We start from the raw sequence: 17,398 nt of genomic DNA on the forward strand, positions 1-17,398 counted from the left end.
CGGTCTGTGAGGAGCTGCAACTGGGCACACTTCCTGCAGATGTAGTCGCTCGGAACGCTGGAAGCGTCATGGACCTCCCACATCTCACAGGTGAAGCACTTCACCCCTCTAACTGACATTTCTAGCACTAATTAGTTAATTGATATAAAATAAATACTTATTAAATCCTTACTAAATTATGATACACTTCACTATGTGGTCCCTAGTGCTAGATTTCTACAATAAATATTAAATACTGTCTAAGTACAATAATCTCCTCCCTCTGGTTTAGTTACTCTACTTATTTATTCGTTAATTAGTGTTTTAATCAATTTTTATCAGTTTTATTTTCAAATTCGGTAGAGATTCCCTACCAGCCAATCAGGTCACAGCTTTCCTGTGATGTCACTTTTTCAGTTTTTTTTCCCCCCCACCCTGCCGAAGCTGCCGAATCGCTCGGTAAGTACTTTATACTGAAACTTACCTTTCCAGCTGCCCCCTGGCTCGCACTCTCACTGCTACCGCTGTTCAAAAAGGGAAGAGTAGCAAGTTCGCCCAATGTCCTGGCCAATAATCGCACCTTGGCCTGCAATTATTGTGCACTATCTCCCTCACACATATTTATCAACACCTTCCCTGACAAACGACAAAATAATTTTGAATGCAGGTGGCTTGTTCCATATGGTTGAGAGTAAGAAACACAGACAGGAGAATTCTTTGATCATTTTTATTTCAAATGCATTTTAAAGGAAGAGTGGATTCTGCTTCAAGACCTGACCATTCTCAGACTGCGAAAAATCTTAAACTGACAAAGTCAAGACCATGAAATCTAACAAATGTCTTATCTCAATCAAAACCATCGTTCCATCACAGAACTCACTGCTTCAGATAGGCTGAGTTACATCAGGACAATTTGCAAATCTGGGTTAACAGTCTCAGCTGGTGCAATGGGTGGAGACATCACTGATGAGGACCCAACACAGTATGCAATTCACAGGCAGTGGAATCTTACACAAGCACGTAACCTGGATTATGATGTGGGTTCTGGTGGATCAGGCAACTGCAGAGAGGCAGCTGTCAACTTTCTAAACCTATTGCTCTTTCTCTCTCCCTCTCCCAACATGGCATGGCTGTTGGTTTCTGTTGTGGAACCGTTTAACACAGAGATCATCTGCCTCACTGCTCCAACCAATCTCTGGAAGGAGCCGGACAACAGAAACCCTCTGAAGTGTGTCCAGAGTAAAAATTGTGAAGGACGTTATTTCTGGTGCCCTTTGACCCGGACTGTGTCCCTGAAGAGGAAAGTCTTCCTTCCACAGGGTCACCCTCACAGTCAATGTCACTCGCCATTAAGCTCTGGCTCCTGATTAACCAGAACGGTGGGAAGAAGGTTCCCAGTTAGGGAGGCATGGGGTGGGGGTGGCAATGGTGGGGGAGGGGTGTCCCAGTGTCTGGTGGAGGCTGGGGAGTTTCCTGTTGTTGGGGTGAGGGGGGGGAGGGGTGGGCAGTGCAGGAGTGTAGCTGAGAGAAGGGAAGATGCAGCAAAGCAAGGTCTAAGTGTCTGCGCTGATAGCAGACTGAAACACAATAATGTGGAACACTTTCTCCTGTCTCTGAGGCAGAACTCACACCAGCCACTCAGGAACTGTGTTAATGGGTTTGCTGCACAGTCTAACTCACAATCAAACATAAATTTGACACCAAAATAACGATGGGATCAGAGCAATTCCATCTTCCGTTCAATTCCCACGTACTTCAGTGCATCTGCCTGACTGTATCTGAAACACAAACACAGCAGCCACTGAGAGATTTTTAGGTGTTTTAGGCATTGTCACATGTCTCTTTTCAACTGATCTAAATGCAGTCCTTTCAGACGTGGAATGGAATTTGAGCTCATTGATAACCTGTGGATTGGGCATTTCAGTAACTTTTAATTCTTCAGTTTGCATAACCCAAAACTTTAATTAGCAGCAGGAATTGGAAATAACGGGTCAAAGTAAGAGGGAATGCGATAAAGCCTAAATTGGGTTTATTGTGCATGTGTGTGAAGGCATCGAGTTTGGTAAGTAAGGTTGGTGAGCTGCAGGCGCAGATAACTACGTGGATGTTGTAGTGATAATGGAGACCTGGCTCAAAGAAGTACAGGACTGGGTGCTAAGCAAAGGGAATATAGATGGGGGTTAAGTGAGTGGGCAAAGATTTAGCAGATGGAATATAATGTGGGAAAGTGTGAACTTGTTCACTTTGGCCAGGAAAATAGAAAAGCAACATATTATTTAAATGGAGAGAGATTGCAGAACTCTGAGATGCCAAAGTATCTGGCTGCCCTAGTACACGAAACACAAAACATTAGTATGCAGGTACAGCAAGTTATTAAGAAGGCAAATGCAACAAAGGTGTTTATTGCAAGGGGAGTGGAATATATAAGTAGAGATGTTTTGCTGAAGTTGTGCCGGGCATTGGTGAGACCACATCTGGAGTACTGTGTACAGTTCTGGTGTCCTTACTTAAGAAAGGATATAATTGCATTGGAAGCAGTTCAGAGAAGGTTCACTCGACTGATTCCTGGGATGAGAGGGTTATCTTATGAGGAAAGGTTGGACAGGTTGAGTCTGTATTCACTGGAGTTTAGAAAGATGAGAGGTGATCTTATTGAAACATATAAGATCCTAAGGGGACTTGACAGGGTGGATGTTGAAAGGATGTTTCCCCTTGTGGGAGAGACTAAAACTAGGGGGTAATGTTTAAAGACAGGGGTCTCCCATTTAAGACAGAGATGAGGAGAATTTTTTTCTCTCAGAGGGTCGTGAGTCTGGAGAACTCTCTTCCCCAGAACGCAGTGGAGGCTCGGTCATTGACTGTTTTTAAGGCAGAGGTAGACAGATTCTTGACAAACAAGGGGGTCAAAGGCTATTGGGGGTAGGCAGGAAAATGGAGTTGAGTTCACAAACAGATCAGCCATGATCTTATAGAATGGCAGAGCAGGCTTGAGGAGCCGAATAGCCTACTCCTGCTCCTGGTTCGTCTATTCAGTGTAAGTCACATAAATATTCCTGGATACTAGGTGTTCAGGAAAGATGGAAGGAAATGAGATAGGGAAAGAAATGAAGGAGGAGCAGCTGTATTGATTAAGGATAATACTCAGTGCTGGAGAGAGAGCATGTCCAGAGGGCTCAAAGACAGAATCTATTTGGTTAGAGCTAAGAAATAACAGATAACAGAGGGTACCATCACATTACTGGGTGTATTCTATAGGCCACCAACTAGTGCGAAAGATAACAAGGAACAAATTTGCAAGGAAATTGCACTGAGGTATAAAAACTCGAGAATAGCTATAATGGGGGACTTTAATTATCCTAATATAGACTTGGATAGTAATAGTGTAAAGAGCCGGGCTAGTGTGGGGGTGGGGGGGGGGGGGAGGTAAGGGATTCTCAAAATTCAGGATAATTTTCTAAATCAGTATAGTTCTAGTCCAATGAGGAAGGAGGCATTGCTGGATCTGGTACTGGGGAAAAAGATAGATCAAGTGTTAGTAGGGGAACATTTAGGGGACAGTGATCATAGTAATAAGGTTTAGGTTGGCTAAAGAAAAGGATAAGGAGAAATCCAGAATAAAAATAATTAATTGCGGGAGGGCCAACTTCAATGGGGTGAGAATGGATCTGGTCCAGGTAAATTGGAATCTAAGACTGGCAGGCAAAACTGTAACAGAACAATGGGCTGCCTTTAAAGAGGAGATGGTTCCGGTACAGTCAAGGCACATTCCAACAAGGGGCAAAGGTAGGACAAACAAAGCCAGAGCTTCTTGGATGATGAAAGAGATAGAGAGTAAGATCAAGCAGAAAAAGGGTGTGTATGACTGATGTCAGGTTGATAATGCAAGTGAGAACCAGGCTGAACATAGCAAGTTCAGAGAGGAAGTGAAAAAAGAAATGACAAGCAAAGAGAGAGTATGAGAAGAGACTGGCAGCCAACAAAAAAGGGAATCCAAAAGTCTCCAAAGACATATAAATAGCAAAAGGGTGGTAATAGGAGGAGTTAGGCTGTTTAGGGACCAAAAAGGGGATTACGCGTGGAGGCAGGGGGCATGGCTGAGGTACTAATTGAGTACTTTGCCCCTGTCTTTAATAAAGAAGATGCTGCCAAAGTCATAGTGAAAGAGGAGGTTGTTGAGACACTGGATGGGGTAAAGATTGGTAGAGGAGATATTAGATAGGCTGTCTGTACTTAAAGTTGATAAGTCACCAGGACTGGATCAGATGCATCCGAGGATGCTGAGGGAGGTGAAAGAGTGGAAATACACTCCGCATATTCGGCCGCATTGTGGGCTTTGTGTACGTGATTGTCGGCATGGCAGTGTTGTGGTTAGACTGTTATAAACACTGATGTTTGTGTGACTCGCTGAAAAGAGCTTCTGCAACACTCTGGAATGCTGAGTGGGCAGAGACTTCTCCCTTGCAAGGAAAAATAAACGGTACACTGTTAAGCTCTATCAGACGGTGTGGAGAGTCGATAATTGATTACCCGGGTGTAAGGTGGAACCTGACGTCTCGGAGGTAACAAGCTAAACGGTGCGGCATGCAGATTAAAATATTGTAGTCATGACGGAAACAGTGTCCCAGTGGGGCCCGGAGGTCTCACTCACCTAAATATCCATGGAAAAGCGAAAGAAAGTCTATGACAAAATGGTTCAAAATGGGTGGGATCCAGGGTATGAAGCAGCTAAACAGAAGGAGTGGTGGCAAGGACAGAAAAGGATAAAGATGATAAGGCAGTTATCATAGTAACTAACAGTTATTTAGGATAGTCAAAACGTCAAATTTAGGAAAAGGTCAAGGAAATCAATCTGAGGTGTAAAGACTTCAAGGCCAAATTGAGTAGACGAGAACTAGGAACAAGGAAGGATGGTGCTGAGGAACCGGCTCCATCTCTCCCATACGGAGAGTATCCCAGCCTTCCCCGTCAGCGCCCCTGGAATCATCCAATGACGGGAAATCCGAGACAACAGCCATGGCCCCTCTGTTCTATGAGTAAACGGGACAAAATGGACAAATAAGAGTTACATACACGCCATTTACAGCAAGTGACAAACAACTGATTCATAATGACCTCGCAATGTTGAAGCCAAAACAGGGCAATGCTGAATTCTGGCGGAAGTTGGAAGAAATGATTGACATTCACCGGATGCATGGTATGGACAATCACAAACTAATGAGGGCAAAGTGTCACCGGCAACTCTGGACTAAAATGCTGGATCTAGTCTGCAACGCGGACTGGATCCCAGGTTTGGGGGACCTGGTGGCGGAACAACAGACCAAGTACAACCAATTTCAGCAAGATGCCCAAGACGCAATGGGCCCGATCCCGTGTAATTGGGGGTTAATTACCATGATCAGACAAAGGAAGGGAGTGTCATCTATCGAGTCCGGGGAGCGGTTGTGGGCTGCATACCAGGAGTATTCGGACCAAATCCACCAGGCCAAAACCAACCCAGCATTCCTTAAAATGTTTAAGGAGGGACTAAGTCCAGACCACCAGGCGGTCTTAAAGACTGGCCTGGTGACTGGACAGACATACGAGGAATTGATTAACTGGTCAAGCCAGGTAGACACGTGCAAGCAGGGGCAAGTATCAGCAGCAGCGGACGCCTTGCAAAAGGGAAAGAGACAGCCTGGGAACGCAGCCCTGAACAGGGAATGTTATAAATGCGGGAAGCCTGGACATGTATGCCGCGACTGTCGAGCCCGGAGGGAAGGGGGAAAAGAGGTAACATGTGGTAATTGCCATAAGACTGGACACACTAAGGTGGACTGTTGGTCCAAGGGTGGAGGAAAAGAAGGTAAGGGGACAAAACAACAGGAAAAAGCCATACCGAGAGACCAGAACAGGCAGCAACAACTCCTCCAATTATAGGAACATAGGAAGATAGGAACAGGAATAGGCCATTCAGCCCCTCGAGCCTGTCCCACCATTCAATGAGATAATGGCTAATCTGCGGCCTAAATCCATATACCTGCCTTTGGTCCATATCCCTTAATATCTTTGCTGAACAAAAATCTATCTCAGATTTAAAATTAACAACTGTTCTAGATCCAACTGCTGTTTGTGGGAGAGAGTTCCAAACCTCTACCACCCTTTGTGTGAAGAAGTGCTTCCTAACATCTCTCCTGAACGGTCTGCTCCTAATTTTTAGACTATGCCCCCTAGTTTTAGAATCTCCAACCAGTGGAAATAGTTTATCTTTATCTAGCCTGTCTTTTCCTGTTAATATCTTGAAGACTTCAATCAGATCACCCCTTAACCTTCTAAATTCTAGCGAAAACAGGTCTAATTTGTGTAATCGCTCCTCGTAACCTAACCCCTGTGGTCCAGTTATCATTCTTGTAAACCTACGTTGCACTCCCTCCAAGGCCAATATATCCTTCCTAAGGTGTGGTGTCCAGAACTGCTCACAGTAACTCCAAGTGGGGTCTAACCAGGGTTTTGTACAGCTGCAGCATAACCTCTGTGTCTTTATACTCCAATCCTCCAGATATAAAGTCTAGCATTCCATTAGCCTTTTTGATTATTTTCTGCACTTGCTCGTGGCATTTTAAAGATCTATGCACCTGAACCCCCAAGTCTCTTTGGACATCCACTGTACTTAACCTCTTCCCATTTAGAAAGTACCCTGCTCTGTCCTTTTTTGGTCCAAAATGGATAATCTCACACTTGCCCGCATTGAAATCCATCTGCCACAGTTTTGCCCATTCACCTAGTCTGTCAATATCTCCTTGCAATTTTATGCTATCATCTAGACTGTCTACAATGCCGCCTAACTTTGTATCATCAGCAAATTTGGATATATGACTTACTGTGCCATCATCCGAGTCGTTAATGGATAATGTGAATAATTGAGGCCCCAACACAGATCCCTGCGGGACACCACTAGTCACATCCTGCCAATCGGAGTACTTACCCATTATCCCCACTCTCTTGTCGCCTACCACTCAACCAACTTCCTAACCATGTCAATAATTTGCCCTCAACTCCATGGGCATCTACCTTAGTTAATAGTCTCTTATGTGGGACTTTATCAAATGTCTTCTGGAAGTCCATATAAATAACATCCATAGATATTCCCCTCTCCACTACCTTAGTCACCTCTTCAAAACAGTCAATGAGATTTGTCAGGCATGACCTTCCCGTCATGAATCCATGCTGGCTGTCCCTGATTAACTGAAATTTTTATAGAGTCATAGAGTAGTACAGCATAGAAACAGGCCCTTCGGCCCACCACGTCCATGGCGACCATAATGCTTATCTAGACTAATCCCACCTGCTTGCATTAATTCCATATCCCTCTATGCCTTGCTCATTCAAGTACCTGTCCAGATGCCTCTTAAACGTTGCTACTGTTCGTGCCTCCACCACCTCCTCAGGCAGCTCATTCCAGATACCCACTATTCTTTGTGTGAAAAATTTACCCCTTTGATCCCCTTTAAACCTCCTCCCTCTCACCTTAAATCTATGCCCTCTAGTTTTAGTCACCCCTACCATGGGAAACAGACTCTTGCTATCTACCCTATCTATGCCTCTCATAATTTTATATACCTCTATCATGTCCCCTCTCAGCCTCCTTCGCTCCAGGGAAAACAGACCCAGCCTATCCAATCTCTCTTTATAACTCAAGCCCTCCAAACCAGGCAACATCCTTGTGAATCTTTTCTGCACCCTCTCTAGCTTAATCACATCTTTCCTGTAGTGCGGCGATCAGAACTGCACACAGTACTCCAAATGTGGCCTAACCAACGTTATGTACAACTGTAACATGACGTCCCAACTCTTGTACTCAATGCCTCGGCGGATGAAGGCAAGCATGCCATACGCCTTCTTCACCACCCTGTCTACCTGTGTTGTCACTTTCAGGGAACTATGTACTTGCACCCCAAGGTCCCTCTGCTCAACAACACACCCCAGGATCCTGCCATTCACTGTATATGTCCTTCCCTGGTTTAACTTCCTAAAATGCATCATTTCACACTTGTCCGCGTTAAATTCCATTTGCCAATCCCTTGCCCACTTTCCCAGTTGATCTATATCCTGTTGTAACCTTAGACAACCTTCTTCACTGTCCACTATACCACCAATTTTGGTGTCATCTGCAAACTTACTAATCATGCCGCCACATTCACATCCAAGTCATTAATATATATGACAAACAACAGCGGGTCCAGCACCGATCCCTGCGGCACACCACTGGTCACCGGCCACCAATCTGAAAAACAACCCTCCACTACCACCCTCTGCCTCCTATCACCAAGTCAATTCTGTATCCAATTGGCCAGCTCACCCTCGATCCCATGTGTTCGATAATGTACACCATGAGCTAATACCGGTTGTAATTGATCTGACGCAACTGACCCTTCCACAGTGGTGCAAGTGCCCCAAGATACAGGCGTTATACCAGAGAATGATAGACAGAGTAGTGAGGGATGCAGCAGACACCGCTGGGACATATGACCACACCAAGAGGGGGTGAGACCCATTCAGCCGGCACAAACAAGGCCTGGAGAATTATGTCATCAACATGTGGGCAGCAGACACATCAAACACCAACTCGCTGGACATTGCAGGATTAAACACTGAGACCCAGACCCAGAAAACTTGAGGCGGCTGAGTCTTAGGGCCAATAATGGGCCAAAAAGGGACTGCACTGGGAAGACAAACCATAGAGATATTGGAGGGGGTAACCATTATCGAGGACCATGCCCATACCATTAACTCCGATAGCCTGTACAGAGGAGCAAGGGAGAGAGGAACAAAGGACCGCTGCATGCCATTCGTACGGAGCACGGATAGTGGGACAGGTCAGGCACGACCTCAGTCAGATACAGGAACAACAAATCCCAGATTGGATTAATATTACCCACCCAAGGGAAATGCACAGTGTCCGGGCAATATAAACGGTTGCAGGCTCAAAGGTCTAACCAGAGTGTATCCTGTAATCCAAGGATGTGTTGTTGTAAATTGGACGATGGTCGGGCTAATACTGATGGTACCGGTGGTTCCAGACAACCAGGAAGCCTACCTACAATATGCAGTTGAAAAACACTGGAGTAATAAGAGGGGACAGGTACATACAGAACCACCAGGTGCCCACCTATGCTGATGACAGGAATGGGACCATGACCGGGGTGATATTGACTGGTTGTAGGAAGGCAGGGGACTACACCATATGCCCCCATCTCGTCGGAAGGGGAGAGAGGACACTGTGTGGGTTCAGCAGGACGGCGAACTGCTTGTGCAAGTCAGCAGCTCAAGACATCAGCCGACACACACGGCACATAGGGGAAAAGGGGAGCACTGTGTGACTACTGCAGAAACAGAGTACCTATATGGAGCCGTAAAATGCCGAGTGCCAAGCCCCAATTTCTGCCTGTCCCCACAGGCTCCAACCACCATTGGGGAGGCCCATCTGGTCTACATACACAAGAGAGATGAGGCTCGTCTGCATGCCACAGACGACCTTGGAGGGGACCTAGACCAATACCTTCCCCTGACAGCACCAGCATTGCCTAGGCTGCCAGAGAGGCTGAACGCCCATCCGGACAGAGCTAGAGGGGATGGTCAAGCAGTATTACCAGCTGGAGGAGGGGTTACAATATTAGAATTAGAACATTACAGCGCAGTACAGGCCCTTCGGCCCTCGATGTTGCGCCGACCTGTGAAACCATCTGACCTACACTATTCCATTTTCATCCATATGTCTATCCAATGACCACTTAAATGCCCTTAAAGTTGGCGAGTCTACTACTGTTGCAGGCAGGGCGTTCCACGCCCCTACTACTCTCTGAGTAAAGAAACTACCTCTAACATCTGTCCTATATCTATCACCCCTCAACTTAAAGCTATGTCCCCTCGTGTTTGCCATCACCATCCGAGGAAAAAGACTCTCACTATCCACCCTATCTAACCCTCTGATTATCTTATATGTCTCTATTAAGTCACCTCTCCTCCTCCTTCTCTCCAACCAAAACAACCTCAAGTCCCTCAGCCTTTCCTCGTAAGACCTTCCCTCCATACCAGGCAACATCCTAGTAAATCTCCTCTGCACCCTTTCCAAAGCTTCCACATCCTTCCTATAATGCGGTGACCAGAACTGCACGCAATACTCCAGGTGCGGTCTCACCAGAGTTTTGTACAGCTGCAGCATGACCTCGTGGCTCCGAAACTCGATCCCCCTACTAATAAAAGCTAACACACCATATGCCTTCTTAACAGCCCTATTAACCTGGGTAGCAACCTTCAGGGATTTATGTACCTGGACACCAAGATCTCTCTGTTCATCTACACCACCAAGAATCTTCCCATTAGCCCAGTACTCTGCATTCCTGTTACTCCTTCCAAAGTGAATCACCTCACACTTTTCCGCATTAAACTCCATTTGCCATCTCTCAGCCCAGCTCTGCAGCCTATCTATGTCCCTCTGTAACCTACAACATCCTTCGGCACTATCCACAACTCCACCGACCTTAGTGTCATCCTTAGTGTAATATATCTGGGGAGACATAGATCATACCCTCAGCACAGACCCCTGGTACCAACAAGTTTGGATTTGGGGGCTGAATGTAAACACCCACCCCTGAATTAGGATAGTGTCCCTTGCCCTGGTGGTCGTACAACTTGTCCTGTCTCTAGTATGCTCGACCCCTGGCCTGCAAGTCATGCAGATGGGAGAGAAAGAGGCAGAAACTCAAAGACAATGTGTATGAGTATAGAGAGCTGGTAAACGATTGGCAAAGGCAAAGCCTTTGCGTAATTTAAAGCAGCGAAGGCGAAACACTGGACCGCTCCATCCAGCCGCCTGGCCGATGGCATGGGGCGGGCAGTCCTGGGCAGTGGTAGATAGTTAGCGTGGCCATCTTGGGCTGGTAGTCGCCAAGGGCCAAAAGGGGGGACTGAAAGAGTGGAAATACACCTAGCATATTCGGCAGCATTGTGGGCTCTGTGTATGTGATTGTCGGCACGGCAGCGTGTGGTTCAACTGTTATAAACGCTGATGATTGTGTGACTCGCTGAAAAGAGCTTCTGCGACACTCTGGAATGCTGCATGGGAAGAGATTTCTCCCTTGCAAGTAAAAATAAACGGCACATTGTTAACCTCTACCAGACAGTGTGGAGAGTCAATAATTGATTCCCAACAAAAGAAGTAAGGGTGGAAATTGCATAGGCACTGGCCATAATCTTCCAATCCTCCTTAGATACAAGGGTGGTGCCTGGGCACTGGAGAATTGCAAATGTTACACCCTTATTCAAAAAATGGTTGTTAGGACAAGCCCAGCAACTACAGGCCAGTCAGTTTAACCTCGGCGGTGGGAAAGCTTTTGGAAACAATAATCCGGCACAAAATTAACAGTCACTTGGGCAAATGTGGATTAATTAAGGAGAGCCAGCACAGATCTGTTAGGACAAATTGTGTTCAACTAATTTGATTGAGTTTTTAGATGAGGTACATAGAGGGTTCATGATGGTAATGCGTTTGATAAATTGCCACAAAACTGGCTTGCCAGCAAAATTGAAGCCCATAGAAGAGGAGACAGTGGCAGTATGCATATGCATATGGAGTCGACTGAGTGACAGGAAACAGTAGTGCTGAATGGTTGTTTTTCAGACTGGAGAAAGGAATACAGTGGGGCTCCTCAGCAGTCAGTGCTAGGACCAGTGCTTTTCTTGATCTATATTAATGACCTAGACTTGGGTGTACAGGGCACAGTTTCAAAATTTGCAGATGACATGAAACTTGGAAGTATTGTGAACTGTGAGGAGGATGGTGATAGACTTCAAGAGGTCAGAGACAGGCTGGAGAAATGTGTGGACTAGTTGCAGATGAAACTTAATGCAGACAAGTGTGAAGTGATACATTTTGGTCGGAAGAATTAGCAGAGGCAATATTAAATAAAGAGTACAATTCTAAAGGGGTGCAACAGAAGGACCTGGGATATAGTTGCACAAATCATAAAGAGGGGCATAAAGAGTTACAAACAGTGCAAGAGGGGAGAGAGAGCAGCGAGGCACAGGGAACTAGCTGTGAGTATTTGGTGGGTATTTTCTTACTTTATTTTCTTTTTTCTGCTGCTTTTTATTTACTCTAACATGTAAGTCTATCTACTAAATAGAAGCTAAAATACCAATAGTGGGTAGGTGATCATTTGTTTGTTTTATTTATACCCATTTTATCGTGTTTATTTAACTTCCAATTTTAATACAATAAATAAATAATTCAAGGCATGGCAGGGCAGTTCACACTCATTAAATGCATATCCTGTGCCATGTGGGGACTCCAGGACCATACCCATGTCCTGGACAAGTACATGTGCAGAAAGTGCCACCAAATGCAAAAACCCGAGCACCAAATCTTGGAACTCGAGGAGCAGCAGGTGGTGTCACTGAGGTGCATTCGTGAGGATGAGAGATATGTGGATAGCACGTTTCAGGAGATGGTCACCCCGTAGCTTCAGAGAGCCAGGCAGAGAGGGACTGGGTGGCTGCCAGACAGACAAGAAGGAAAAGGCAGGTAGTACAGGAGTCCCCGGAGGGCATCCCACGTTCTAACCTGTATTTAGTTCTGAGTACCGATAGGAGAGAGGGTTCCTCTGGACAGTGCAGTGAGAGTCATGACTAGAGCACCATGTGTGGCTCAGCTGTGCAGGGAGGGTGGAGAAAAGACAAGAGAGCAATAGTGGTAGGGGATTCTAGATTTAGGGGAACAGACAGGCGTTTCTGTGGTCGCAGATGTAATTCCAGGATGATATGTTGCCTCCCTGGTGCAAGGGTCATGGATATCACCGAGCGGCTACAGAGTACCCTGGAGGGTGAAGGTGCACAGCCAGAGGTCATGGTCCACATTGGTACCAATGATATAAGTAGAAAAAGAGATGAGGTCCTGCAGGCTGAGTTTAGGGAGTTAGGAACGAGATTAGCAAGCAGGACCTCAAAGTTAGTAACCTCCAGATTACTCCCAAGGCCATGTGCTAGGGAGTATAGAAATAGGAGAACACACCAGATGAATGTGTGGCTGGAGAGTTGGTGCAGGAGGGAGGGCTTCAGATTTCTGGGGCATTGGGACCGGTTCTGGGGAAGGTGGCACCTGTATAAGCCGGACAGTCTGCTCCTGAACAGGACTGGGATGAATATCCTTGCAGGAAGGTTTGCTAGTGCTGTTGGGGATGGTTTAAACCAGATTGGCAGGGGGATGGGATCCTGAGTGCAGTCTTAGATAGGACAAATTCAGAGCAGGGAATGGGAGGCAGAAATTAGTGAGTGACTCTGAAAAGACAGAAAAAGCAAAGGTTAAAAAGTGTACAGCACAGGAATTCAGCAGTGTGAAAAGGTATTTATTTAAATGCAAGGAGTATAGTAAATAAAGCCAATGAGCTGAGGGCACAGATAGACACATGGCAACACAATATCATTGTTATAACGGAAACTTGGCTTAAAGAGGGGCAAAAATGACAGCTGAACATCCCTGGATAGAGAGTTTTCAGGTGGGATAGAGAGGGGGATAAAAAAGGAAGGGTGTAGCATTATTCGTTAAAGAATCAATAACAGCTGTGAGGAGGGATGATATGCTAAATGAATCATCAAATGAGGCCATATGGGTTGAGCTCAGAAATAAAAAAGGGGCAGCCACACTACTAGGAGTGTACCAAATAGTGAGAGGGAGATAGAAGAACAAATATGTGGGCAAATTTCTGAGTGCAAAAACTACAGGGCAATAAGAGTTGGAGATTTCAATTACCCTAATATTAACTGGGATACAAACAGATGGGACAAAATTCTTGAACTGCATTCAAGAGAACTTTTTTAGCTGCTCATAACAAGCCCAATGAGAGGGGGAGTAATTCTAGATTTAATCTTCAGAAATGCAGCTGGGCAAGTAGATGAAGTCGCAGTGGATGACCATTTTGGAGATAGCGACCATAATACAGTTAGATTTAGCATTATTATGGAAAAGGACAAAGATAGAACAGGAGTAAACGTTCTAAATTGGGGAAGGCAAATTTTTACAAAGCTGAGAGCTGGCGAAAGTGGACAGGGATACAGCTACTTGAAGGAAAATCAGTGGCAAACCTGTGGGAGGCATTCAAAAGCGAGATTCTACAGGCACAGTGTAGGTATGTGCTCACAAAGATAAAGGGTGGTACGGTCAAATCTAGAGCCCCTGGTTATCTAGAAGTATACAGGGCAAGATAAAGCAGAAAAAGAAAGCTTATGACAGCCACAAAATCTTAATACTTTAGAAAGCCTAGAGGAGTATAGAAAGTGCAGGGGTGAAGTAAAAAAGGAAATTAGGAAAGCAAACAGAGGACATGAAAATATATTGGCAGGTAAAATCAAGGAAAACCCAAAGATATTTTATCAGTACATTAAGAGCAAGAGGATAACTAAGGAAAGGGTAGGGTCGATCAGAGATGTACAAGGGAACTTGTACATGGATGTAGGAGATGTGCGCAGGGTTCTTAATGAGGAATTTGTCTTCACAAAGGAGGGGGACGATGCAGGGATTGTAGTAAAAGAGGAGGAGTGTGAAATATTAGATATGATAAGCATAATCAGAGAGGAAGTACTAGAGGGTCTGACATCCTTGAAAGTGGATAAATCAGCAGAGCCAGATGGATTGTATCCCAGGCTGTTAAAGGAAGCCAGAGATCCTTTTGAAATCCTCACTAGATACAGGAGAGGTACCAGAGGATTGGAGGTCTGTGAACATTGTATCATTGTTTAAAAAGGGTACAAGGACTAGGCCAAATAATTATAGGCCGGTCAGTCTGACCTCAGTGCTGGGCAAATTAGTAGAATCAATTCTGAGAGATAGGATAAACTGTCACTTAAAAAGGCACAGATTAATCAGGGATAGTCAGCATGGATTTGTTAAGGGAAGGTCAGGTCTTACTAACTTAATTGAATTTTTTGAGGAAGTAACAAGGAAGATTGATGAGGGTTGTGCAGTGGATGCTGTCTACATAGATTTTAGTAAGGCATTTGACAAAGTCCCATGTGGCAGACTGGTCAGAAAAGAAAAAGCCCATGGGATACAGGGGAATGTGGCAGGTTAGATCCAAAGTTGGCTCAGTAACAGGAAACAAAGTGTAATGGTCGACGGATGTTTTTGCGAATGGAAAGCAGTTTCCAGTGGTGTTCCACAGGGCTCAGTGCTGGGTTCCTTGCTGTTTGTGGTATATATTAATAATTTGGACTTAAATGTGGGAGGCATGATTGGGCAATTTGTAGATGGCACAAAAATTGATTGTGTAGTTGCTAATGAAGAGGATAGCTGTAGATTCCAGAATGATATCAATGGTTTGGTTGAGTGGCAGAAAAGTGGCAAATGGAATTCAATCCAAAGAAATGTGAGGTAATGCATTTGGGGAGGGCAAACAAAGTGAGGGAATACACAATAAATGGGAGGATATTGAGAGGGGTAGAAGAAGTGAGAGACCTTGGGGTGCATGTCCACAGGTCCCTGAAGGTGGCAGGACAGGTAGATAGAGTGGTGAAGTAGGCATATGGAATGCTTTCCTTTATTGGTCGAGGTATAGAACACAAAAGCAGGGATGTAATGCTGGAACTGTATAAAACGCTGATTAGGCCACAGCTGGAGTATTGCGTACAGTTCTGGTCACCACATTACAGGAAGGACATAATTGCTCTGGAGAGAGTATAGAGGAGATTTACAAGAATGTTGCCAGGGCTGGAAAACTGCAGCTATGAGGAAAGATTGGATCGGCTAGGGTTGTTTTCCTCAGAACAGCGGAGGCTGAGGGGTGATTTAATTGAGGTGGAAAAGAATTATGAGAGGCCGAGATAGAGTAGACAGGAAGGATCTGTTTCCCCTGGCAGAGAGGTCAATTACCAGGGGGCACAGACTTAAGGTGATTGGTAGAAGGATTAGAGGGGACATGAGGAGAAACTTTTTCACCCAGAGGGTGGTGGGTGTCTGGAATTCACTGCCCAGATCGGTGGTGGAGGCAGAAACCCTCAACTCATTTAAAAGGTACCTGGACCTGCACCTGAAGTGCTGTAACCGGCAAGGCTACGGACCAGGTGCTGGAAGGTGGGATTAGATTGGGCGGCTAGTTTTTCAGCCGGTGCAGACATGACGGGCTGAATGGCCTCTTTCTGTGCCATAACTTTTCTATGGTTCTAAATCATTGAAGGTGGCAGGGCAGGTTGCGATAGTGGTTAATAAGGCATACAGGATCCTGGGCTTTATAAATGGGGGCACAGAGTACAAAAGCAAGGAAGTTATGATGAATCTTTGCAAAACGCTGGTTTGGCCTCAACTGCAGTAATGTGTCCAATTCTGGGCACTACACTTTAGGAAGGCTGTGAAGATGTTAGAGAGAGTGCAGAACAGATTCATGAGAATGGTTCCAGGGATGAGGAACTTCAGTTATGTGGATAGATTGGAGAATTCTCCTTGGAGAAGAAAGGACTGAGAGTTTGGCAGAGATTTTAAAAATCATGAGGGGCCTGGACATTTCTCAGGAGCAACTGTTCCCATTGGTAGAAGGGTTGAGAACCAGGTAATTGGTAAAAGACTCAATGGCGACATGAGTAAAAACATTTTTATAGAGCGAGTGTAAAGTCTGGCTACCCGGCCCGAATCTGACTCGACCTGACTACGTGTGTCGGATTTGGGTCGGGTCGAAATTCCGAGTCCAGCATTCAGGCTCAGGTCGGGTCGGTCTGGACACTGCTTCCAGGAAATCATGGGATCAGGCTTCCCCACGATTCCCCACAACTCCTGCTGCCGGAACGGATGAAGGAGATTCGGGTCGGGTTGGGCGCAAAAAGAATTTAAGAGCTCGGGCTGGGTTTGGGCTGGCTGTGGGTCGGGTTTTAATTTTATACCTGAGCCAGGCTTTAGCGAGTGGTTAGGATCTGGAATGCGCTGCCTAAAAGTGAGGTGGAGGCAGGTTCAATCGAGGCTTTCAAAAGGGAATTGGATAATTATCTGAGGAGAAAAGATTTGCAGGGCTATGGGGAAAAGACAGGAGAGTGGGACGAGGTGAGTTGCTCTTGTAGAGAGCTGGCACAGACATGACGGGCTGAATGGCCTCCTTCTGTGCTGTAACCATTCTATGATTTTATGAATGGTCCGATGGAAAAGCATGCCTTACATTATAGAATGATACAGCTCAGAAAAGGGCCATTCAGCACATTGAGTCTGTGCTGGTTCTTTGAAAGAGCTATCTAATTAATCCCATCCCCTTGCTCTTTCCCCACAGCCCTGCAAATTTCTCATTTTCAAGTATTTATCCAATTCCCTTTTGAAAGTTACTATTGAATCTGCTTCCACCGCTCTTTCAGGCAGCATGTTCCAGATCACAACAACTCACTGCGTAAGAAAATGTCCTCATGTTGACTCTGG

General features: G+C 45.5%; 1 protein-coding gene across 1 annotated transcript in view; it reads right to left on the reverse strand.

Annotated features, from left to right (window-relative positions):
- Positions 1–692: 692 nt before the first annotated feature.
- Positions 693–17,398, reverse strand: part of ezh1 (enhancer of zeste 1 polycomb repressive complex 2 subunit) — a 131,016-nt gene continuing 114,310 nt past the window's right edge. Inside the window, exon 16 of the mRNA XM_068013084.1 lies at positions 693–1,757. Coding sequence (XP_067869185.1) covers positions 1,697–1,757 — 61 coding nt within the window. The 3' untranslated portion in view covers positions 693–1,696. The remainder of the gene's footprint in view (positions 1,758–17,398) is intronic.

The sequence above is a fragment of the Heterodontus francisci genome, chromosome 33 (genome assembly GCF_036365525.1).
Source record: "Heterodontus francisci isolate sHetFra1 chromosome 33, sHetFra1.hap1, whole genome shotgun sequence".
Taxonomy (NCBI): domain Eukaryota; kingdom Metazoa; phylum Chordata; class Chondrichthyes; order Heterodontiformes; family Heterodontidae; genus Heterodontus; species Heterodontus francisci.